Source organism: Lissotriton helveticus, chromosome 4_1 (genome assembly GCF_964261635.1).
Source record: "Lissotriton helveticus chromosome 4_1, aLisHel1.1, whole genome shotgun sequence".
NCBI lineage: Eukaryota > Metazoa > Chordata > Amphibia > Caudata > Salamandridae > Lissotriton > Lissotriton helveticus.
In genome coordinates, this window is record NC_136063.1 from 1,113,387,117 (window position 1) to 1,113,412,391 (window position 25,275).

Sequence of the window (25,275 nt, forward strand, 5' to 3'; positions counted from 1 at the left end):
ACATTAGCAGTCACAAAACAGTCACAGTTTACCACCTACTTCAAGTAGGTGATAAACCACTCACAAACGGGAAGGGGATTCCCAAGGGACCCCTGTCCCTTTGTGAGTGTGTGCAAAAACATTTTTTAAGAGCAAGCAGTGGTCCCAGGGACCACTGCCTGCTCTTAAAAAATTAAACAGAAACACTTTCTTTTTCGTTTTAAATGCAGCCCGTTTTTCTTTAAGGAAAACGTGCTGCATTTAAAACAAGGCATCAGCCAGGCAGGCACTGTATTTTATTTTGATGCCCCAATGTTACCTAATGCGTTTGTTAAAAATCTTCAGGTGCGGAAAGTTTCACTGTTCGGAGCACGTTGTTTTTTTACCGGTGGCAGTTAATTATTCTCGTGTGTGTTTTAGCATCGATGTGTTTGTTATTGGTGACAGTTATTGTTTTGGGTGTCTTTTAGTATCACTGTCACGGTGTTTGCTAATGGTGGCACTTGCTGTCGGGTATGCTTTATCATCAAGGTGCTTTTTCTTGGTGGCAGCTGTTGTCCGTGTGTTTTAGCGTCACGTTGTTTGTTATTGGCGGCAGTTGTTGGTCTCGGGTGTGTTTTAGTGTCACAGTGTTTGTTATTTGCGGCAGTTATTGGCCTCGGGTATGCTTTTAGTTGTGGGTGGTGCCGCCTCAGCAGACTGCCTCCCCATTCCTGGTGTCCCGAATTTAAAATGACAAACAGTGTAAGTCTGTACGGATGCTCACAGCCAAGTGACTAGATATGTTAACGCACCTGTGCGGTTTTGTTTAAAATGTGACCCATCCTTTCTCGTGGTTTATTTCAGACGCATCCATTTTGGGAGCACAGCTGTGCTCGGTGCTTTCCCCTGCAGGTGGAAGAGATGCCTCCTCCTAGCCTCAGAGGTACAGATAAACAGTCACGCACTCGCGGACTCTGGGCTCCTCCGGGGAGTGGTACCTGGGTTTTGTCTTAATAGAACCCACTGAGGGCTCGTTACAGTGGCGGCTAGACACCCCCAGGTCCGTTCATAAGAGAAGAACCCGCCAGACAGCAGAGCCATCTATCAACCCAGTGATAATAAATCCCAGCCCAGCCACGAGCACGGGCGGCACCTGGGGCCGCATCAAAGGGGCTCTTATACTGCCTGTCTGGGGGAGCAGGCAGAGGATCACACAGCGAATCAGAGAGTGCGCTGGGCACGGGCTCCGTGATCATATAACACAGGACTACTGCACTGAATATAACATATCACAAGGCAATACTGGTTACTTCTAATTAAAAGTGTTGAACGTCCACCCCGGGTGTCCTTCATTTGTATAGACGTGTACACTGATACTCAACAATCAATAGTGTAGTACACTGTTAGACCGTTTTAAAGAACGGAGGGTTGTGGGGGGTTTCAGATAGCAATATAATGCTTGCAGTCACAAATGGCACCCAACAGAAAAGCTCTAATTAAAGCAATAACCAATGTCTTGACGAAGCAAACCAAATTGGACTGTGCTAAATAAAGACGTACCACCTTCGACAGCAAACACATTTCCTTGCTCTGTTTTGGGCAAAGTTCCGTGCGTTCCTTGTTCGTGACAGGGAATCTTTAAATCAGGCTCCTGACAGCAGGCTTCGTATTGTGTGTCAAGTTGCAGGTCATCATTGCACGGGTCATCTTAGAGCCATCTTTCTTCCTCACAGTTTAAATATTTGTTTGCGCCATTTCTAAAAGCGCAACTAAAAGCGATCACTTTCGCAATCGCTATTGTAAAAAGAAAAAAAACACGCCAGTGAGTGGTGCGTGCGCGTGCCACTGCGAGGCATTTGTTTTCAATTATCGCGCCTGTGTCTGGGCACGATAATTGAAAACATATGGGCTTTGGTGCGCGTAACAGACACCAATAGGCCGTGGGCAGAGCAATGCACCCGCCTTTGGCCTATTGCGTGGTCTGATGAAACCAAACACGCACTCAATTCAATTCAATTCATAAAGCTTTATTCGGTACATATAAAAATGACCATAAAAGCACATAAAATATACACGTAGGATCAATATTGCAGAGGTATACAAAGTAAAATAAAAAATTAAAACATCATACTTTTCCTGGCATTAATAGATTTGTATAAAAAGTAGCGGTAAAAAAGCAAACATCGGAAAATTGCATGTTAAAAATCAATTGTATTGCATCATTTACAGAACGGACTCCATATTTAATAAACATAGGTTTTAGATAAACAATACATGAGTTCATGTAAAGATTGCATAGCAGGAGAAAGTGCAATGTGCTCTGCTTGGATAGGCCGTCACATGGGCACGGTCCGGCCGGGTGTTTTTTAAGGTGGGGGAAAGCGACCAAATAATGTACTAGCCCGAACCTGAGCCTAATGAGTACAAATCTTTGTGAAGGGCGAGTCACCTGGGTTAGATAAAGATGATAACCTTCCTTGGCAGTGTATTTATTATAAAACAAGGTGGAAGACAATAGGCCACTGCTGATCGCCCGCCTCTTGGCTCTATACATTAAAATATTGACTTCAGCTCACTTTTGGGTATTGCGGCGGCAGCATACGGGTCAACCAATATATTTAAACCAAAGATTTCCTGGAAACTATAAACAATGTATTTTAACCAGGGAATCTTAAGAAAGTTGTCCAGTACGAGATAGTCCTCTATGACAGATGTATTAAAGGCTGTCTCCTCCTTTTGCCAGATAGATCGCCAGATCATAAGGGGCCTTAGGGATATCAAATCTGACAGATAGTTAATCCCCAGTTCTCTATGTATCAGCTCAGTTGGGGCAGAGGTAGGTAGGCATAATAGCTTTTTGAGGAAAGAATTTTCCTTGGTTTGCAAGCAGCTATCAGGGCAATATCCCCACACCCCAGCCCCGTATAAGGCGATTGACACACGTCTGGATTGGTAGATCTGCATCATATCCCTGATGCGTCTGTCACCAATCTTTGCCACAAATCTAAAAAGCCCATGAGCACTTTTAGCCATTTTAGCACGGACGTTGGTAAATTCATGGGACCATGATCTGTCTTTAGCAAAGGTAATTCCTAAGTAGCAGAACGTATCTACATGTAGCACTTTCTGACCATCTATAAAAAAAGACATGTGACCTCTTTCGGCTTACCCCACAGGTCATAGTGTGGGTTTTCTTCTTATTGATAAGCAGTTTCCTGTCTTTAATAAAAACAGAATATCTATTGATCAATCGTTGAAGGCTGATGGGGGTCCTAGACAGTAGTACGGCATCGTCCGCATATAACAATACCGGTACTTCCATCCCTTTTACCTGAGGGGCATCGGCATTAATGGTTTTTAAAACTACATCTATTTCATTGATGAACAAGGTAAAAAGCAGGGGGGCAAGGACACAACCTTGTCTAATGCCCCTCTTGACACTAAATTTGGGAGTACACTCTCCTCTTATGCCATAGCGTACACTGGTTTTCAATTTTTCATACAGCCGGTCTAAGAAAAAAATTATACCCTCGGGGGCCCCAAGCCCAAGCTCTAACAGGGTTGTCCATAGGATGGAATGATCCACCAGTTCGAAAGCACTGCTTAAATCTGCAAAGCAGAGATAGAGAAAACCCTGTTTGGCCTGGGTATATTTCCCGATCAACAGATCTAGATTTATGCACTGATCAAGAGTACCGCGGCCTTTCCGGAAGCCATATTGGGTACTAGCCAGAATCCCATTAGCCTCCGCCCATTCTTCCAACCTTATCAGCAATACTCTACTCATGATTTTGACTGAGGAGTCTAACAGGGAGATAGGATGGTAGTTATTAACATCCGACCTATCACCCTTCTTGTGGATCGGGATTATAATGGATTCTCCCCACGACGATGGAGCCCCGCGACTCACAGCTGCATTAAATATAATTGATAGTATAGGACTCCACAGTGCCGGGGCAGCTTTGTAGACATCTATAGGGACCCCATCCGGCCCCTGGGCCTTCCCCACCTTACTAGCACTGATGCCTAGTTCTACCTCCGCAACCGTAATATCCAGAGGCACAATCGGCCAGGAACTACAATTAATTCCATAAGGGCAATCAGATTTAAATATAGCGGAGAAATGGGATACCCAGGCCTCACTAGTAACATTAGAGGTAAGCACAGGGATAGAGTCATCTTTAAGGAAAGGGGATTTAACCGTAGCCCAAAAGAGGGCACAGTTGGACAATTCCACAGCCTGTGTCAATGTTTCCCAGGCCTGCTGTTGTAACTCATCCATTTTACGCTTGAGAGCAAGTTTATAATCTAATCTCAGCTGGATGATCAATTTCTGATCCCTTGGCCTTGTCGTTAATGCCTGTTTTAACTCAGTCAAGAGTGCCGTACAAGTATGGTCAAACCAACCCTGGCTATGGTTAGTTTTCACTTTAACATGCCTAGTAAATATTGCATCTATAAATTTATTAATGCTGCTAAAATTATCTAAAACCCGATCTGAGTCATTATCATAATTTAGAATATCGTTAATTTCCCCTAAGCTCCCTTTAACGATAATACTCAGTTTTTTCACCTTTCCAACACACTTTCACTCCACTCGGCCTATGTGGTTCGATATTCTCCACTGTTCTCACAGGAGGGACTATCCTGCCTACCCAAATTGAAGTTTCTAAGATGATACAATTATGGTCACTCAGAGAGGTTACTTCAATCCTAGGGGCCATACAATAAGAAACAATGCTAGATGATACAATAACAGGTCAATAATAGAACTAGTGTTCCTACCCGTATATGTGGGGACAATATGGCCATGATCATCATTTAAATATTGCAGAATTTCCAAATCATGGTCCGCCATGAATTTATTGAGTGACTCGCCATAGAGGTTATGGCGGAAATGCAAGTCGTCCATTCCTGTGTTACTTTTAACCCCACAGACCTTTTGGGTGGACATTGCACAAATCGGGATGTTAAAATCACCCACCTAGATGAAATCGAAAATAACATTTGCCTCTGCAGTCAAATTCTCTATGGCAGTATCTAAATCCTTCACAACTTGGTGTTGTGTATTATCAAAAATATTATTGTAAAAATTAAATAAAAGTACATTGCGACCATGCTTCTCATGCAACCAAAGGATCTGTACATGAGCCCCAACACTCAGATACCTCTCCACAATCAAGGGTTGATTAATGGAGACCAATATCAAAAGACCCCCTTTAGCTCTTCCGGACACAGAACCCTGCGCTAATAGGTTTTAGGAGACAAAACCATCATAGCTTACTAGGTCCGTACACCATGTTTCTTGGAAACAGATGATATCATGTGAGTTGATAAAATTCATATAGCCCAGTGTATCCCCTTTAGAGGCCAGCCCGGCGATATTCCAACTAACAATGGACATCCCTTTGTTGCCACAGGTACTAATCTTTGCTTGAGTGAGATCTCCTAATGGTACGTCCCCTGCCCTTTGGTCATTATCTTGACCTCCCCTTGTATCTACAGCATTACTTGGGTTGACCTCAAGTAGAGACCCAGGTTCTTCTAGTATATCCCCTTCCTTTACATCGGAGCTGGGGGACGCTGCCTCTGCATTAATAAAACAATCCAAGTTAAGTCAATCATTTGCATCTAGGGTACTTAGGGCTTGAAACCGGTTTAACACTGGTACCTCATAGATTGGATATAAATCAGGACGTCTACCAGGTAGGGGGAAACCTCTCTTTGCTCTGTCCTTAGGTTCATGAATTATATGACTATAGAAACAAGCATTTGCAATGCAATAGGTCTCGCATTAGGAAAGTTAGAGCTATTGGTATTGTAAATGACAATTTTTTTATTTATGTGTTGGTTTTGAAAATAGCCCAATTAATAGCTTTGTCATTTACAATGCCAATAGTTTTAACTTTTGCAAATGTGACACCTATAGCATTTGTAATGCAATATGTGTTGTATTTACGTGACTTTGATGTATTGATATTACAAATAACAATGGCTTTTATTCCATACTTTCCAAATCACTGTTTTACCCAGTGTCCTGCAAAGCCAGCTCAGCTCCTATTGTCAGTGTTGCACAGAATCAGTCACTTTGTTATGCCGTACAGTCACCTCACTGATTGAGTGTGTATGGCTAAGGCTTGTAATTTGCAGGTCACAGGTTCGAAACCCAGGAAAGATGCAGTATTTCACCCATCTGTGTTTATTAAAATGAGCACCGCCGAAATAGGGTGACACAGAATCCTGTTCTTTGCCAGAAATGGCAACACTAAAGCACCAGTCCCTATGCAAACAAAGTTGGTACTGATTTCTTGACAGGATTAAAAGTGACATTACTGAGGTCATAAGGAATGGTGAATAATGAGCCCATTGCACATATTAGGTTTCAAAATTGAAAGAACATATATGGAGAGAAACCTAATCACTGACGGCTGACAGATTTCTAACTTGCTCGAGCGCTACGTGTAGATCTTTAACAGTCCGGTCTTGGTTCTAAAAACCAACTCATCCTATTAGTAGCACGGACACGCACTTTATCCATGCCCCAAATGAATCCTTTGGTCACAGACTGCTATTAAAATATGGGCACTATCTTACCCCCCTTTCCTACCACGTTATTCTTGTAAGGTAAATAAGGAAGCCCATTTCACTATGGCGATTATGTTGGCCTGGTAAAAACATCAGCACGGTTTTACGTAAAGCAACTTCCTCCAACTCCCTTTAGGTTAAACAACAATCACAACCAATGCAAGATGGCACCCAAGTTATATATCCCGCAGGTCCCTCTTTTTCGATTTAATTATGCTAATATCCCTCCACGCCACGCCTTCTCTTCCCTGCCACACACCAGTCTCGCGACCGTATTACGCTAATTATGCGTGCCATCGCACTCAGCTGTTTGCATTACGTGCCGTCGCGCGGCGCTGTTCCCTGTATTGCCGTTGGGAAAGACGGAGAGGGTGAACAACAGTGAAGAGAGACTACTCAAGAGACAGGGAAGAGTTCAAGGGGGGGAGAACGGGGAGAAAAAAAAAATAGCGTCAGCTTTGCCAATCCGCCTTCATCCTCTGTCCCTGAAAGGCCTCCCCGGGACAGTGTTCCCGGAATCCTCTCCCTCGGCTGGTCGGACCCAGGTACGTGTGAAAGTCTGGCGCTGTAGAAGAAAGCCGTTATTTGGAAAGTATTACAGTCTAGAGGGGGAGGGGGAATCTTCTGTCGCCATTTTGTTTTTCGTTCGAATAACAACATCGACTGTTCATCTCCCCATAGCACCTTTTGACTCTTTAACGACTTCAGACTGATTAAATACATGCACATATTTTCATTTCACGACCAGTATACAGGTTTTTACCTTTCTGTGCCCCGTCTGCACGTTAATATATATGCACAATAAAATGGCTTTACAATTCTTTTGGAAAAGCATTATAGCGCAATATGCAGCTGTAGCGCTTATTTAGCATTTACGGTTTGTCATCCACGCTTCCTGTAAACTAGATATGCGGATAGCACTGCTGTCTATATATTAAACAGATGACCTGTTTTATATTAATGACTAATCAGATTCGCATGTCTGGTCAATGAGTGGAGATGCTACATACATACACGCGGGGTGCAGTCACGGTGACATCCGATTTAATTTTCTTACAGTCCAGTCGTACTAGAGAGTGAACACATCAGATCTTTAAACTGTTTCCTTGTAAAATGAAAAGCGCATATATTACGTTTATTATGCTGGTCTCTTACAAATGAAGTTTCCTGACCGCTCCTACCATTCAACAACATATTATAGCTGGAGTCAACTACCGGTCAATTCCTATCCGTTGTGCCTTTTGAAGCGATTGGTGTGTTTTTCAATTGTGCATCATTCCCAAATTATGTTAGATTCTCTCATAGGCGCTGAAAGAAAGTGTGTTTATTTACAGACGCGAATAACGAATATTGGGATGTGAAGATGCGCGGTGGGTGTCAGTGTTGAGCTACATGATTCCTATAGCCTTACTAAACGGGGGGGGAGGGGCGGCGGCGTGTGTATGTGTGCGTGTCTGTATGTGTGTGGGGGGGGGGCGGCAGCGTGTGTACGTGTGCCTGTGTGGTGTGGGTGTGGGGGCTGGCTGTGTGCGCACGGGAATATGAGGCAAGAGAGGGGCACGGCACCGTGCGCGCCCACGAGGTCAAATCTGCGCACGTGCCCCTCTCGTGTCCACATTCCCAAATACGGCTGACAATAGGTCTAGAAGCAGACAGCAATCAATGCTTCGCATTGAATGCAGGCCTGCTCGACCTAAAAACCAAGTGGACGTAGAGTAATACCGTGATCAGAATATGGTAGCGAACTCGTTCTTATCAGGAAGGTTGCAGCATAATGGGGATTTTTAAAATTGATGATGATACAATCGCTCTAAATGCTTTTGTTGGAATTACCAATCCAATTGACCCTTCTAGTGGTAAGGATCTGGTTGGAATAATTCACCGGAAACCCACATTGTTGATTAAGCCAGAACACCATTTTATTTTTAAGGGAGTCATGGGATTCCGGCTGGTTCTGGTTCACATTTTGTTCCAGGGGTGGCACATTTGTTAAAACAGCCACGTACGGAGCGCAATCGGGAGGTAGATTAATAGTGTGGCTACGCTTAACTTCAGTGGCTGTGTGATCACTCCTAGGTTCTAATACTGCCGGGTTCTTCTTACCACTAGCAGTTTGGGAGTTATACTCGCCTGTGACTACCTTATCCGTCTCCCTGCTACATTGAACCACAGGATTAGGTATATTTAATACGTCATTGCTATCCCTGTGTTCATCCACAGCTTCCATTGAAGTTTTTACTAATTCACTGTATGCGGATAATTGACCACCTAGCCTAGTGACCTCTCTAGAAAGAATGTCTAATTTTTCGGACAGGGGTTTAATAAAACTTTCAAGTTTTACAGAAATAATATTAAATAATTGCTCAATCTGTTCGTCATTTAAGGCCACATTGCTAGGTTTACCCGATTGTTCTTCTCTGCCTGGTACATTTGAGGGCAATGTTTTGGCTCCCTTGTTATCATTATTCACACCTCGCTTAGTTTGTGCTTTTCTACAACCCCTCCTAGTTTTAGGGGCTGGTGACCTTTGGGTTGAGGTATTTGAAGTATCAACCAGTGTAGTTGGTGTTTTTGGTGTTTGGGCTAAAGCCTTAGGCGATACAGTACCTAAACTGATATGCTCCCTGCTTGCTACAAATGGTTCTGCCGGGGATATAAGGGGCGTTACTGGCAAACTACCTACATCTAGTGAAAGTCGCCGTTCTGCTCTATTTCCTGATTGAATACACTTACTGCTCTCACCAGATAATTATCAAGTGTTGCGCTAGCATGCTCAAGGCAGGTTTTATTTCCCTTCTGCTTTGACATAATTGCAGGGGAAGAGAATCACAAATTAGTTACAAAGGTACACAAAGCTAATATGATTTGAAATACAAATAAGAGGAAAAGAACCTCAAAACTATTTAAAAAGAATCAAGTCCACTGCAAAAGAGTTCAGTATCTCTTTGCCTGAGATAAAATGGCACTTTAACGTCTTACTTTGTTGCAATGAGGGAGTCCTGGATTGCAAAAACTAAGGGGTCCAGCCCAGCCCAGTCTCGTCCGTCTTGGACGGCCTCAGACGGCCCGCCCTTTGCCCAGGCTTAGCCCGGCGCAACCCGCTCTCCTCTGCTCTTAAGCGCCTTGGGGTGCGGAATGGCGAGTGCGGCTTCCTGCCGCAAAGGCTCCTGGGAGTGTAGTCTCCCCCGCTCTGCGGCCGCGCGGGGATGACAGAGGCTGCAGCAGCGGGGGAGACCGGCACCAGGAACAGGAGCAGGGGGCATGGGGCAGCAGAAAACAAAGGTACGATTTGCCCCCAAAGCTGTTAAGCACTCAAAGCCCAATAGCATGCCCCTAAACAGAAAACACACACATGTCTGAACCCCGGACAAAAGGACTCTCACCTGCGCAAGCACTGTTGCGCAGTGCAACGCAGGTCGCAAGACCTAAAAACTGCTTTATTAAAAAAGCAGTCAGAGACATGGTGGTCTGCTGACCCCAGCAGGCCACCAAGCCTCTGAGTGCTGGCCATTGCACATGGGGTCGCAAATATCACCTGCCTCATGAATATTAATGAGGCTGGCAATTTGTGACCCCATTAGGAATCGCTAACAGTTTCTGAGACACTGTTGTAAAGTGCATTTTGCGAGTCGCAAAGCGACGCAATTTGCGAGTCACTAAATGTAAGGGTCGTACATCTGGTCCTAACTTTTTGAATTTTGAGTTAAAATGCATGAAGCTAAACATATTTTGATTTTTTTTCAAACACCTCTTTGCTCTATGGTGCTTTGGTGTAAATTTACAGGTGCTGAATATGAGGTATACAAACATGTATAGTTCAATCGAATGCATTCACCTGCACTTACACAGGAGGAAAGAAAAAAGAGAAAGAGGCAAAAATTCACTTGAGGGAAAGTCATACAGAAAAATAAAGTATTTTACAATATTCCTTATGGTTAATACCCTCAATGTTCCATTTATAAAAGCATGAAAAATGTTTTTGTTCTTGCGGGAGAAAAAAGCATACATTACATCCAAACTCCATTTGTTTTACATTAAATTATCAATGCTAGGTGAAGTCAAATCTGGAACTGCAAGAAATATGTACCTTTCGTAAACTTTCAAAAATGTGATTATTACTTATGGTATATTCTGATGCTTGATATATCCTGCCAGGTGGGCGACGGAGCTGATAAAGGCCATGAGAGAAATGCAAGTGTGGAGTGAAACCTTTTTTTCTTTATTACTATAAGAATGTATCATGTTCTGTTTGTCTCAATGCTTTTCTTTATATCCTGCTCACCCAAGTGAATAACAAGGTTTTACTGTTAGTACTAACCTGAAGACACTGCTTCATACGGTGGAGGCACTTCTAGCTGCGTATAGGAAGGTGCTGGGGGCAACGTTCCAGAAGGTTCTCCAACAGAAGTGTCATCCTGCACACCATACCAGTTACTCCATACCGGTGCCTGGAAAAATATAATAATATAAGCATTTTAAAGGGACCATGACATCTGTCCGAATAAAGGTCAAAGTGATGGACTGTTTCTTAAAATAAAGTTAGGAACACAAAATATAAAGCACCAAAAAGATATTCATTTCACACGCATAATAGTGAAGTTGCCATTTTTAAGTCTTGCATCAATGACATAAAAGAAAAGCTGAAAGTGCATGGCCGAGCACGTATATGCGTGTCAGAAAAAAAAGGTCATGAAAATAAGATGCTCAACGTTGTTTTACGTTATTTTCCGGCGGGCTTGCAGGCTGATGCTAGCACTAAAACATTTCTGAATTGTCTCCATGCAATATGACAAATCATCACTATCAAAATCCACTGAAAGCGAGTTGTAAATGTGGAGTGCTCGAGGCTGAGGATGTAAGACACGCAGAGATGACTGTGTGCTTGTTCTTGCGTGGGAAGCCCCAAGGGGGCCAATAGAGGCAAGAGAAACTGAAAGGAGAAGGCTTGGAGGTCATCATGTCATACATTTAGAAGTAGGGCATGCTATTTTGGGCGCTCTCCCAGCCTGCTCTTCCGTTCCTCCATGGCACCCCCAGTGGAATTGCAGGTTGGATTTCAACTAATCATATAAAAAAAACCTCACAGAACTGTAATTTAAAATGAGAACACCAACGCTGTGGCTATAATTACACCAGGGTGTAGGGAAGAATTCTGCAATATATCACCCTGTGCTCTTTTTCAAAATGTGAATGATATTATTTCGTATTCAGAGGCGTTGAACAAATGAATCGAAATTTTAATCCATTATCATGAGAATTTACAATTGGTGAGATTTTGAGATAGCTCCAGTGACGCTGCCCGTCATGGCCGCCACAGAACTAGAAGCGTTTTGTTTGATTGCAGAAAATGGAAACAGTCAAACAACTCAAGTAGACATACATATTCAATATTCTACTGACATGAAAGCAGTTCGTCTTTGACCTTGTCAATAGAGTAGGGCAGAGAATTAAAGCCTGGCTGGGAAAGATACACTATCTGCTTTAACACATTTGAATCTAAGTGCTGCCAGGGAAGACCTACATAGGAAGAATCAAGGTTTTACCCAGGAGAGACTTTGACATTTTACAGGAACAGTATAACAGTACTTGGCAGAGTGAAAATACAAGAATCCACATCAAGGTGTAGAATGAGTTGCAGAGGTAGTACATCAAAAAGGCGAGGAATTTGCTGAAGAGATGAACTTGAGAACACCAGATGCTGAGTCTGCTATTATAATTCTCCAGGCTACGTTTATAACGTTTCATGAATTACATTTTGAGTTACACAGGTGTTGGTAAAAAACAGCTGTGAGGATCAATCAAGGTTTAAGACTAGTTCAATGTGAAATACGGTAAAAGAATAAAATGTTATCACCTATACCTCAGAAGTAAAATGTAACTGTTACCCCTACAAAAATAGTAAACCCAACCTTAACTCTAACAGGTTAACTCATACCCCATCCCTAACACCAACCCCTACCCTAACCCTTACACATTCCCTGACTCTAACCCTAACCCATCATTGAATGTAACCTAAACCTAACCCTTAACCTTTCATTTTCCCTTATCTAACCTTTCACATTTGCCCTTACTCTAATCCAACCCTCACCATAGTGCTAAACCAATACCACCTTTCGCCCTTAACCTGACCTTTGGCATAACTAGAACAGTAACTTCTGTCCTAACCCGGCCCATAACTCTAATTCTAAACCTTAAAATTAATCCTATTTGCAATCAATCAATCAATCATGCCATTTGTATAGCGCACTACTCACCCGGAAGGGTCTCAAGGCGCTTGGGGGGAGGGGTATGCTACTGCTCGAACAGCCAGGTCTTGAGTTGTTTCCTGGAAGGCGAGATGATCCTGGGTCAGCCGAAGGTGGATGGGGAGGGAGTTCCAAGTCTTGGCAGCCACGTAAGAGAAGGATCTTCCTCCGGCGGTGGCTCTTCGGATGCGTGGTACGGCTGCGAGGGTGAGGCTGGTGGACCGTAGCTGGCGGGTGGGCGTGTAGAAGGTCAGGCGGTCGTTGAGGTACTTGGGGCCCAGGTCGTGGAGAGACTTGTGTGCGTGGGTGAGGAGCCGGAACGTGATCCTCTTGTCGACGGGGAGCCAGTGCAGGTTCCTCAGGTGGCTGGAGATGTGGCTGCGTCGGGGGACATCCATGATGAGTCGGGCGGAGGCGTTCTGGATGCGCTGGAGTCTTTTCTGTAGCTTGGCTGTGGTTCCGGCGTAGAGGGCGTTTCCGTAGTCCAGTCGGCTGGTGACGAGTGCCTGGGTGACAGTCTTCCTGGTCTCGGTCGGGATCCATCGGAAGATCTTGCGAAGTATACGCAGGGTGTTGAAGCACGATGAGGAGACGGCGTTGACTTGTCTGGTCATCGAGAGGGAGTGGTCCAGGATGAAGCCCAGGTTGCGTGCGTGGTCGGTTGGCTTGGGTGCGGTGCCCAGGGCTGGGGGCCACCAGGAGTCGTCCCAGGCGGAGGGCGAAGATCCCAGGATGAGGACTTCCGTCTTGTCCGAGTTCAGTTTCAGGCGGCTGTCCTTCATCCACTCGGCGACATCTTTCATCCCTTCGTGTAGGCAGGTTCTGGCGGTGTCGGGGTCTCTGGTAAGGGAGATGATCAGCTGGGTGTCGTCGGCGTAAGAGATGATGTTGAGGTTGCGCTGGCGTGCGATGGCTGCGAGAGGTTTCATGTAGATGTTGAAGAGGGTGGGGCTGAGTGAAGATCCTTGCGGGACGCCGCAGATGACTTCGGTGGCCTCGGAGCGAAACGGGGGGAGGCGGACTCTTTGTGTTCTTCCGGCGAGGAACGAGATGATCCACTCCAGTGCCTTCTCTTGGATACCGATGTTGCTGAGGCGCTGGACTAGGGTGCGGTGGCAGACCGTGTCGAACGCAGCGGAGAGGTCCAGGAGGATGAGGGCCACTGTTTCCCCCTTGTCGAGCAGGGTCCGGATGTCGTCGGTGGCTGCGATGAGGGCGGTCTCGGTGCTGTGGTTGGCTCTGAAGCCGGACTGCGAGGGGTCGAGGGATCCGTTCGTCTCGAGGAAGGTGGTCAGCTGTCTGTTGACGATCCTCTCGATGACTTTAGCAGGAAAAGGGAGGAGCGAGATGGGGCGGAAGTTTTTGAGATCGGTGGGGTCCGCTGTAGGTTTCTTCAGGAGGGCGCTGATCTCGGCGTGCTTCCGGCTCTCCGGGAAGGTGGCGGTGTTGAAGGAGGCGTTGATGATGTTCCGGAGTTGGGGTGCGATGGTGGAGTCGGCCTTGTTGAAGACGTGGTGTGGGCAGGGGTCGGTCGGTGATCCGGAGTGGATGTTGTTCATCGTGCGGGCTGTGTCTTCGGTGGTCACCGTGGTCCAGGTGCGAAGGGTGGCGGTGGGGGGCATTGGTTCGACGGTTGGGTGCGTGGGTGGGGCGCAATGTAGCTAATCAGTTAAGACGGCAAATTTTCGCTTCTAGACATGTTATCCACTGACAAACATCCTTCACCATCCTGCTTCCTGGGACAAAACAGACAACTGGAGACAAAGTCAGCCATCACCTTGAGAGCGGATGGAGCCATTTGCTCTTACTTAGGCTGGCCAGATTCCACATCCCAGGGACATGCAGTGGGACAACAAAGGCCCCCGCAGCCCCGGCGGTGAAGGGAGGGGGTGAGCTCCAGGGGCTCCACTCAGCACAGTACCCTGGCCTGAGAGCTCCTAAGTGTGGTCGGAGCGGGCCCCTCCTTGTTCTTTGCAGGGGCCCCTCACATTATTTTACACCACTGGGGACATGTGGTGTGTAGATCTCTGCGACCTATTAACTGCTGCAGCTGATGGCAAGATTATGGCCCAGTGAATCGGAAGCTGGACTTCACATGGTCATTGACTGTGCCTGGACTGACAATGGTAATGGGCTGGTACATACTATGAAGACTGAGGGCTGGCTCCAGCCTTCATCAGGGGAGTTCTGCTGCCATTTCCTCCTATGAGGAAGCCTTGGGGTATCATGCCCGCACACAGTGGCAGTGATGCCCAGCATGTAGGCCTTGTGCGTTAGTCTGGGCAGTTACTTGGGCTGCTTCCAGCACTACCTTAGCCCATAACACCAGAAGAGGATATTCAGGTGAGAATACTTATAGGCTCCTTTAACCTGTCCCCTGATATTGCGGGCCAGTGGGAGAAAAAGGCCATATTCCACCAGAACCTTCGGAAGCATCCAAAAATTGGCTCTTCCCGCTGCTCATGATCTGCCCCTCTTTTGTGGATCAAAGTCTCACTGTAAATCAAAATGGCCCAGGAGGGTATCTGGCCCAGAACACTTACTGACTTTCAGAAGGAGGGTGGGGCACACTACCTCACATCCCAGCACTCATTCCGCCCCAATCCATCGTGCATGATAACAATTACTTCAGTAGCAGTCTTTAATTTTTCACCCTTGTTAGTGCAGCCTGTGCTGTGTAACTCTAGACATGTGTTTCTGGATACATTCCTTCCTTCAACAATTCTTTCTGGGGATGCTGGAAATGCTACCCAAGGTTTTCTCAAGTCTCTGTACCACTCACTGGGCGCAGATGCATCAACACACACTCGTCAGCTCAGTAGCTCAAGGGAGCCATTACAAACAGAAGGAGGCTGGGAGCACATTGCCTCACATTCCAGCACTCAATTTGCCCTAATGCATCATGGTAAATTCATGGAATGATAACACTTACTTCAGTAGTAATCTTCAATTTTTCACCCTTGATGGTGAAGCCTGTGCTGGGGGTACTCTAGCTATACGTTTCTGAATTCATTCCTTAATCAGTAGAGAGCAACAGATTGTTGCTGACTTTGTGAACATGATTGTCCTCATGATTGTCCTCCAAAGGTGAGTGGCTGGGGTAGGGATTCAAGTGCACCCGGAGGCTCTGTTGTACAGTGCATTAACAGTTATACAATTAGAACTGATTCCAGTGCATCATTACATCATCAGAGAAGGCATCCTTTGGGTGCCATTGGGATCAACATATGCTGGAGGCTGGCAAACTTGTCTGGATCTCACATTGCTGGGGCCCAGGATTCACCCACACTTCTCAGGGTGGCTCTGTGTTTTAGACTGAAGTGAATTGAGTTACATTTATAAAGTGTGACTCCAACCTGTAAGATATACTGTCACTACCTAGAACATCTCATGTGATATGAATTCAAACAGCGGAGATGGACCTATGCTGTGAACAGGGATGTCTTCAAGGCATTCCTAAAAGGAAATATATCAGGGATAAATCTCACAGGGTGAGGTAGATTGTTCCAGGACTAAAATGACACAGCCCCCTACTGTGGATTTCTTGAACTTAGTTACACTTAAAAGATTGGTCATGGCAGAGTACAGGGATTCCTAGGGCAATTAGTGATTGATTTTATGGTGAAGAAGGCGAGGGCCTACTCTGTGAACTGCCCTGTGGACAATACAGAGACATCTAAAAATAACTCTTTTTGCCACAGGGAGCCAGTGTAGTTTATACATTGCCGGAGAAGTAGAGGAAGAACTGGAAAAAGAATCAGCTAGCGATTCAGATTAAAAGACTCCTTAAGGTCCTGTCGGACCATAACCCACTAGTAATGAGCATCGAGATCCCGGCATATATGAAGAGTTCTTTAAAGTGTAGTGTAGTTCCTATCTTCCCAATAGGCTCTGCGCATTGGAATAATACCTACAGCAGTAAAGGCCAAGGCCAGACGTTAACTAGGTCTACTACTGTCGATACTAGACTTAAAGTTTTGGGTTTGCCAGCGTAGCTCAGAGTTCGCTAGAAACTTTCTCGAATGTTCAAGGAGGAATTAACTTCCCTGATTAGACAAGAAGGGATTTAGTTTCTGACAACCATAGAACATGACAACTTTGCTCTCCCGTAATCAAGAGTAAATCTCGAGAGTCGTGTGAACAAAAGGCAATTTATTTTACTCAGTCAGTACGTGCATTCTTAGTCTCATCAGAATGTAGAGAAAAGGAAGAGACGGGCGTGTTCAATAAAAGATGGTATTTATTGATCAGTCTCTTTTCTCATACAAGAGAAATGGATCGATATTATTGCAATACTTATAGCTAAGTAAAGTGCATACATTAAAAGCAATAGTATAAAATAATACTGTAAAAACATTGATATGGTTTCTAAGCCATATGATGTTTAAAATGAATAAAATATATTTACATACACATATACATTTGACTAAACGTACTCAACTGGTGTTTCTAGATACGCCTACCCCGTGTACCTGACCTAAGCCTAATACGTGGGCGGGAATAGAAAGTTACAGTTTTAAGTTAAGTTTGTTTTTGCCAAGTGAATAACTAAAGAATTCTCTGTGAGGGGTTATTCAGTTCTGTACCTGGAATTTGGGATGAATGAGGAATGGTATCTCTCTCTCTGGTCTCGATATTCCAGGCTGCCTGCGAGGGCTACCCGGAAACGCCGGTGCTGGATTCTCGGCAGGAGAAAGCAGCGCGTCTCAGCGCGTCAGGAAGGCGGGGCTGCTGCCAGCGGGGTCTGCTCTGCTCTTGGCTTCGGCAAGTATGGCTGCTCCGTCTCGTCACCACGCGTGTGTTTGCATATGGCAAGATCGGTAATATTTATACCTTTAAGGTGCCGAGATTGACGTAAGGATGGACATAGATACGTCAATAAGGATGTCATACGACTTGCTCGTTAGCACATTCTTTTACTAAAGTTCTCGGTGAAATCAAAACAATGGCCGCAGGGTTTTGCCCAGGTTGTCATAGGTTTGATTTGTTATGAGAACTCTGTATGCCTTATCAGGGGCTGGAGGAATATCGCTTGTCTAATTAGATCGCAAGCGTTATGACCTAATCAGATAACACGTTCCTGTGCCGTAGTGTGACTGCGTCAGATAACGGTATCTGCATCATGGGGGTTTTCTGCCTCATGGGCTGACTGCTAGTTAACTTGTTGGTTTGTTTAACTAGAATAGGGTCAGGAATAGGGGGATCGATTCAGGACCTATAGGAATACATGACACCCACTCCACGCTAACTATGGACATATTTACTAATCTAGGCATAGTATAACATAGTACAACATACTATAGAGTAGTGTGTATACCTTACCACCCCAAAATACATAAATGCATTTTGAAATTTTCAAATATACTGAAAAATTGCAGACATATATATTGTATGCACTCAAGCTGTAGAAAAATGCCAAAGTAACTGCATTTGTATACATTATTGCTTATTTGGTATATGAGAATTACACATGAAATGGTTTCTGACAGAAAAAAGTTTCGAGACCATTCCATCACAGAATAAAATATCTTTATGAACATGCCAGCGGGCAGCTAATGTCTATAAGCTATCTAAAATTTAGAAACCTTAGTTCTCTAAGAATAGTTCTTACTTTAAGCAGAAGATAGTGTCCCGAAAAATATGCAAAAATATTTGGGGCTGCTGAAAAAACTGCTGTCCGTGAACTGGAGCGAAAATGTTCATGTGACATTATTTTTAAAGTTGAAGGCCGAATTCAGGGAACGCCGTGTGCGAGCTTGCTCAAAAGTCTCTATTTCTGTTCTGGTGAGAACATCATATCATTTAGGCTTTCGAAAAAACTGTCAACAGCTTCCTGGGAAAGTTCCACTAACTCGGAAATAGGTGTAATCATGCATTCTTGTGCATGATTGTCTCCATTGACATTCTGATTTGCATTACTGACAGAAGGTCGTACCTGTTCGATGCTGTTTTCATCTTGAACTTCACTACCCATCAATCGTAGTGGTGAAGCTTCCACGAATGCCGTCATCAGGATTGGTAGCCTTTGAGGGCAGCACAAAGCATGAACCTTAATCGGGCTCAACAATGTTTCTGCATCCATCGGCGCATCTGATTGTAGCGTCAGACAGGTGTCTAACACGCATTCTTCTCCGCATAGCAGACACCTCAATACAGGTAAAACACATCTTTGCCACATTGGTCGAAATGATAGAAACCAAGTCATGTTCAGGTCTCTAAGCCGGGAGAGTCCCAGGATTTTTGATATCCGGTCCCGGTATCCAATGGCTAGGATTGTTTCTTCCCTTGTCGCAAGAGTTTTGTCTGTGACATGGGTTGCCATAGCGAAAAATAAGGACTAAGAATAGGATTCCTGCAATTAGTCCCAGGATCAGGGGAAGTCCGCCAAAAATCGAATGGACGAAATCTGGAAAAATACCCAGTATGGCTTTGAATGGTGTTAATGCCATCGAAAATACTGTCTTAAATACCCCTGAGATCCCATTGGTATCAGAAATATTTAAGATTTCACTTAGGATTTCCGCGAAATGTACGGGGGAATTAGTTGATAATAATGTATGTATCTCTGCAGTCGTCCTTGCGACTTGTAGATCATACGTTTCTTTTGATGACGAGAGCCTGGTAGGCGTCTGAAGAAGGACTGTTTTCATTCTGCTTAAAGTATCTATTCGAATAGAAGTAATTTTCAAATCGGGCCATGCCCTTGCCTCCCTGTCTGGAAAGGAGCTGGGGAACAATGAGCGTCCACAGCACTTGACCTTCGCAGTAGTAGTTACTAGATAAGGAGTCCCGGGCATAAGACTACAACATCTGCGGTCTACAATAAGAATGTAACTCCCATTATAGAGTCTTTGAAAGAATGGTTCTATTTCTGTTGCAGGTGCGCCTTGCTGGTGACATGAAAGGTTGTATGAATTCCCTTCACAGGCTCCATGCAAACTAATTCCGTTACACAGAAGCGTGCCGCTTAGTGACATCGCACAATTGTTGCCACTAAGAAACACTTTCTGTCCTTTATTACTGACACATGCATGTGAATAGGGCAGGTTCCATGTTGTTTTAAGGTACCCCTTTCCCAATTTCTCGTACATGCCAGCCTGTATATATTTTTGGCAGTATTGAAACCTGAAGGTTGAGATTGGAATATTTATGATTCCGTGTATTATCCATTCACTGACAGGTCGTTCTGACATTGTCATTGGTAATCTTTCTAGTTTTTCAATGCTCAAGATTGTATAATCAGCACCCTTTTGTGCCATACTGATTTGTCTATCAGTAAGGTTAAAGATTTGGAATAGTGACGTTGTGTTGATTAGACGCCAAGGCACATAGCCTGAACGCAGATTTTGTAACGTCCAGCCAAGCTGTACAATAGAACGCAATTGTGACTGACCATGTTGTAATAACAGTAAGTCTTGCGATAATATATCGATTGCTGACGACACAATGCTGTCCAATGAAAAAATTCTGGAGGACAGAGTCATTAACCCATTGTCCACTACAGAAAGTGATTTTTCCAAATTAATACGGTCAATTTCCCGTATTCTCTCTGCCGTTTCAATTTGATTAACCTTCCAGGCCTCATTGTATGCTGCATATACAGAGGCTGCTATGAAACGCTTTTGACGCTGTTTGCGTGGTCCCAAAGTGAAATCACGCAAGTCAGCACCATCAGTAAGTAAAGTCAGGTGTTGCTTAATTTCAGGCAGTGTGGAAGTTTGAAGCCATTGAAGGCATAATTTGCCCACACTGTAGGTGGTAATTATCCCTGGGTGATGTCTTTGGGGATATCTAGGGTCTGGCCTGGTCATTTTGAAACCCTGTGTTTTGTTCAGGAATCTGTCTTGACAGTTATTAGTATCTGTGGGCCAGATCAACCACTGTTTCCAATCAGGATTTGTTCTGTTTTGGTTTAATATATGGTTTACGTCTATCTCTTCATCTGTATCAGAGTTATTGCTAAACATTATTGGCTTTGGAATAGACGGTTTATTTAAATCTTTGATTTTGGCTAAGCCAAGACAGGTGGTTTGTTGAACAGTGTCATTTAAAAATATCATTTGTTCTGGGATCATGCAGGCTCTAAACAAAGCTTCTATACCCTGTACTTGCCATTCTTTTGTACCCCAAACACTTTTCAATTCAACATTTTTGTCCCAATAATCAAATCCAAAAGTATTCATTTGTTAAAAAAATGAGTCTGAATATAACAATTTTGTGTTGGTTATCATGGTTTTGGTTCCTGTCTTGTTTGACAATTTAAAATAAAATGTTTCAGCATTACTTGTGTTAAAACCTGAAAAGTATGAATATTTGTCATAAACGGTTCTTGAGCTCCCTTTTGGAGGTGTTGCACAGTGTTCCCATTGATTATAATTTAAAACATTTCTAGGTTGTGCAGATCTGTGTAAAAAATGGTTACCATAGTGGTTATAGCAATACATACTATCATAATTTGTAGAACCCTGCAAATAATCATGTTTGGTAAATTTAGCAGACATTACTAAGTCAGACATCATGTTGTTAATGCTTTCGAAGTCCCAATCATCAGCAAATGAGTTTGGTTTTGCAAAGTCACTCAATGAGATCTTAATTTGGTGTGGATATTTCAGGATCTCGACCGGACCATAAATTTCTTAGTCAGTGTTGTCCCAGGCTACCCCACCAGGTATCGGATTGGCTGTGAAGTTGGCTGAAGAAAGTTCTCTTTTCTCGACGTGTGAAGATGTGTGTGGTTTGAGGATCAAGTTGATTTTCTGACTTGCTGTGTCCATTTTAGCATATTTTCCCTCAATGAAGCGTCCCAAAGAAAGTACCATGATGAGCCAAAGTATGAGGATAAATGCACCAAAACCCACCCAAAATTCAATCCATGGAGAAATCAGATATGTTTCTTTTAGTTGTTTCAAAAGTTCTTTTGCTTTATCTTTAAAGGTTTTTGATGTTGGCTGTGTCTTTGATTCACTGAAGCCTTCAGAGGAATCATCGAAGTTTATGAAGTAGCCGGATGCAGTTCTGTCAATTGTTCCAATTGGTTCAGGATTTTTGTTTCTTGCATTGTCACTTGGTACTTCATTATAGATTGGTGTGTCTCTGCTAAATGTTTTTATTTGGGTTTTCAGAGGTCTGAGTTCTATTGCATTGTTGCATAGTCCTTGTTGTTCTTCTGTAGGCGTGTCGAATGTGATGAGCCTCTTTGTTAGGACCTCTGTACTGGTAGCAAACCTTGGTGTTCTGCTACTTATTGGGAGTCCACTTGGCCTACTGTTTGTTATCGGCCACATGTTGTGGTTTTACCAGGTCGATGGATACAACTCGGTTTCCCATTTTTACCAGCAAGTGGCGGTAGTACAACTGATCTTGTCCCGTTGACAGACAAGACAGGAACTGCTTTTCTGTAAGAAGGCCCAAATTCCTTCTTTACCGCGATCTTCTCCCTGACTAGATCCCCGACTTTAGGAATCCAGACAGGTCTTGCTGGGACAGGTGGTGGTTCTTCAGTGGTTGTTGGCTGTTGTTTCAACTTAATGTTGCTCAGGTCTTTTCTTGTTTTGTTTAAGTCCTGCAAAATAGCCAAACGGTCTTTGATATCAAAGGTTTTTTCTTTCACCACTGAAGTCTGACTATCAATGTCAGAGATCATCATCCTAGTTCCAAATAATAATTCGTACGCACTGAATCCCTTCAGAGAATTTCTTGGCAAGTTATTGAGACTACGTTGGACACTTATTAGATGTTTGACCCACCCAGCTCCCGAACCTAATACCTTTGCCGTTATAGATTGCTTTATGTCACGGTTTTTTCTTTCAACAATTCCGTTCCCCTCAGGGTGAAATGGACAAGAGTACCGCAATTGCACGCCCATGCTGACCATGGCCTCCTTATAAGCCCGAGAGCTAAAAGCAGGACCATTGTCCGAATGCAGCATGCCAATTGCGTATGTGCCGATAAAGACTCGCAAATCTTTTATAACAGTCCGGACGTCAGCCGAGTGCTGGTGATCTACATTATAAGTGGAACTAGCCTGTATATGTTAATCGCAACCCTTCCTTTTTACTCCTGATTTTTTCTGGAGTAGAACGACGAGGTATTAAACTGTTTCTTTCCCCACTGCGATCTCTGTTGCAGTTTGGGCAGTTTTTTACAAACATGGTATGACGCAGGCTCATGCCTGGCCACCAGTACCGTGATTGTAATTCTTCCAGAGAATCTTTTAATTTAAGGTGTCTGAGACCCTCGCCCATGTGTGCGTCTGCGATTAACAAGTTTCTCCTGTCCATGTTTGGAATCACTCTATCCCCCACTCCAGGGATTCGAGCAAAAGGGACGGAGTTTGCATCGATTATGTATGTATAATTGAGTGGATAGTTGATCGGTAACGCTGAGCAGTCGCCTTTTGATGACGTTTTCACTGCCAGCACTGTTTCACCGTCAATGTATTTTAATGTACGCTTTTTTCGATCTACGGGAGCCGATTTAGTGGCTGCCGCTGTGGCTGTCTTAGCCAATGAATTCCCTACAACGTGAACGCCATCACGCTGATGACTCAGTGAGTGTGTCACGTGAGTCTTTGGTAGCTCTTTCTGTAAAAGAGCTATTTGTTCCCAGAGCAGTTTCTGCTTTATTGGTGCATCTGTGTCATCTTTGTAACCGTTTTGAATCCATGTCTGCAAATCCTTGTTATATGATTTGACGCAGTAATATGAATTGGACACTATAAGTGTCGGGAATTTGCGATCCGCATTATCTAGCGCCATTTTTAATGCTATTATTTCAGTTTGTTGTTATGAATTAGTTTCTACTGAGTGTGATTTTGTTAATAGAGGTTTTAGTTTACCTCCGCGCCACACTTCTTTTGTAATTTCACATGTGGGGTTGTATGCCTGTTCTCCCCAAACGGAGGGTTGAGCATGTCCGTCTGTATAGATTACACAGGCGTAATGTCGTAGAGGCAGAATGTCGATTGGCAGAGGATATGTTTCTTCATATTCTAGATTTTTTAATTCTTCTAGTTCTGGATCAAAGTAGTAGTACACTTTGTCCGTTGTGATTGAATTCACCCATTGTATCCATTCCGGATTCAATGCTGTTGTTGGTAAATTACACGGTGTTGTTAGTGCCTCAAAGGCCGATTTTGCTGTTCTGACTGTGATATGTCTACCGTCTGCTTGATCTCTTTCTCTAGCTATTGCGGTTTGAACTGCATGAACAATTTTTTCTTTGTTGCTGAATTTCTGTTCAGCCTCTGTGTACAAGTGTGATTTGAATGCAATTGGTACCTTTTCCCCCTCATTAGAGGTCAGGTATGTGAATCCGCATCTCCCTGGGATGACTCGAATCACAAGATTGCGTGTGTTATCACGTGTTTCTAATTTTGTTTTAATTAGCATGTCTGTTTGTAAGGATCTCAACATTTCTGTGTGTATTTGAGTCCAATTGGATCTTTTAAAATCTGGTTTAATTAGATCATAAAGGGGTTTGACCCTTTCTGCGTAATTTGCAATGTATGTTCTTCCGAAATTTAGGAAGCCTAGAATTGACTGTAAGTTTTTTAGTGTTCTAGGTGCTTGGAGTACGGCACATTTCTCTAGGAAATTGTCAGCCAGGCTTTTGCCTTCACTTGATAATTCATATCCTAAGAACAGGACTGTTAGATGGGCAATTCTGGACTTTTTAAAGTTGAATTTGTAACCCTCTGCAGCGAACCCAAGTATTATGGTGTTCACTCTTTTCAAGTGAGTCTCCAAGTCATCATCTGTTAAGTAAATGTCATCGACATAAGATAATGCTTCATCATCATATAGTTGTAGTAATTCTGTTACTCTCGCTGACAATACCCCCGGGCTGTTCTTGTACCCCTGGGCTAACCGACAGAATTGCTTTTGAGTGCCATTTACTGAGAATGCAGTTAAATATCTGCTCTCTGGTGCTATGTTTTGACAAAAGAATCCATTGGAGATGTCCAAGGTTGTTTTGTATTTTTTGCGCACTATGTTATTCATTAGTGCAGCACTGTGTGAGTTTTGCACTGCAAAAGTTTTGCAACATGTGTTAAGGTGTCGGTAATCCAAAACTAGACGATATGAATTGTCTGGTTTGGAGACCGGAAACAAAGGATTGTTCATTTGTGAGGTGCAAGTTTCAATCACCCCCTGGTATTCTAGCTGATCTAGTATTTCATTTACCTGTTTTTTAGCTTCTTGCTTAATTGGGTACTGCCTTTGTGCAGTAGGTTGTGATTTTAACTGGATTTTGTGAGGAGGGGAGTCCTCATCCCATCCTACATGATTTTTATATAAAGGAGGTGCTAGAGCCACTGCCCACTTTCTAGCAAGTGTGTATTTTTTATGAATTGGAATTTGATTTGAGAAGGCAGGCATAATTACTTCTTCGCCATGAGGGCACTCCCTGACAAACTCTGGTGGCCAGTCTTTTTCAGCTAGAAGGATATCATAGCCCTTGGAGAGATTATCCCAAAATAGTC

The 25,275-nt window shown here is 43.8% G+C and overlaps 1 protein-coding gene across 2 annotated transcripts in view; it reads right to left on the minus strand.

Moving 5' to 3' along the window:
• The window catches only part of LOC144829014 (uncharacterized), a 458,030-nt gene that overhangs the window by 76,310 nt on the left and 356,445 nt on the right, over positions 1-25,275 (minus strand). For both annotated transcript variants that reach the window (XM_078687714.1, XM_078687713.1), the window contains exon 5: positions 10,865-10,994. In XM_078687714.1, the coding sequence (XP_078543840.1) occupies positions 10,865-10,994 (130 nt within the window). The remainder of the gene's footprint in view (positions 1-10,864; positions 10,995-25,275) is intronic.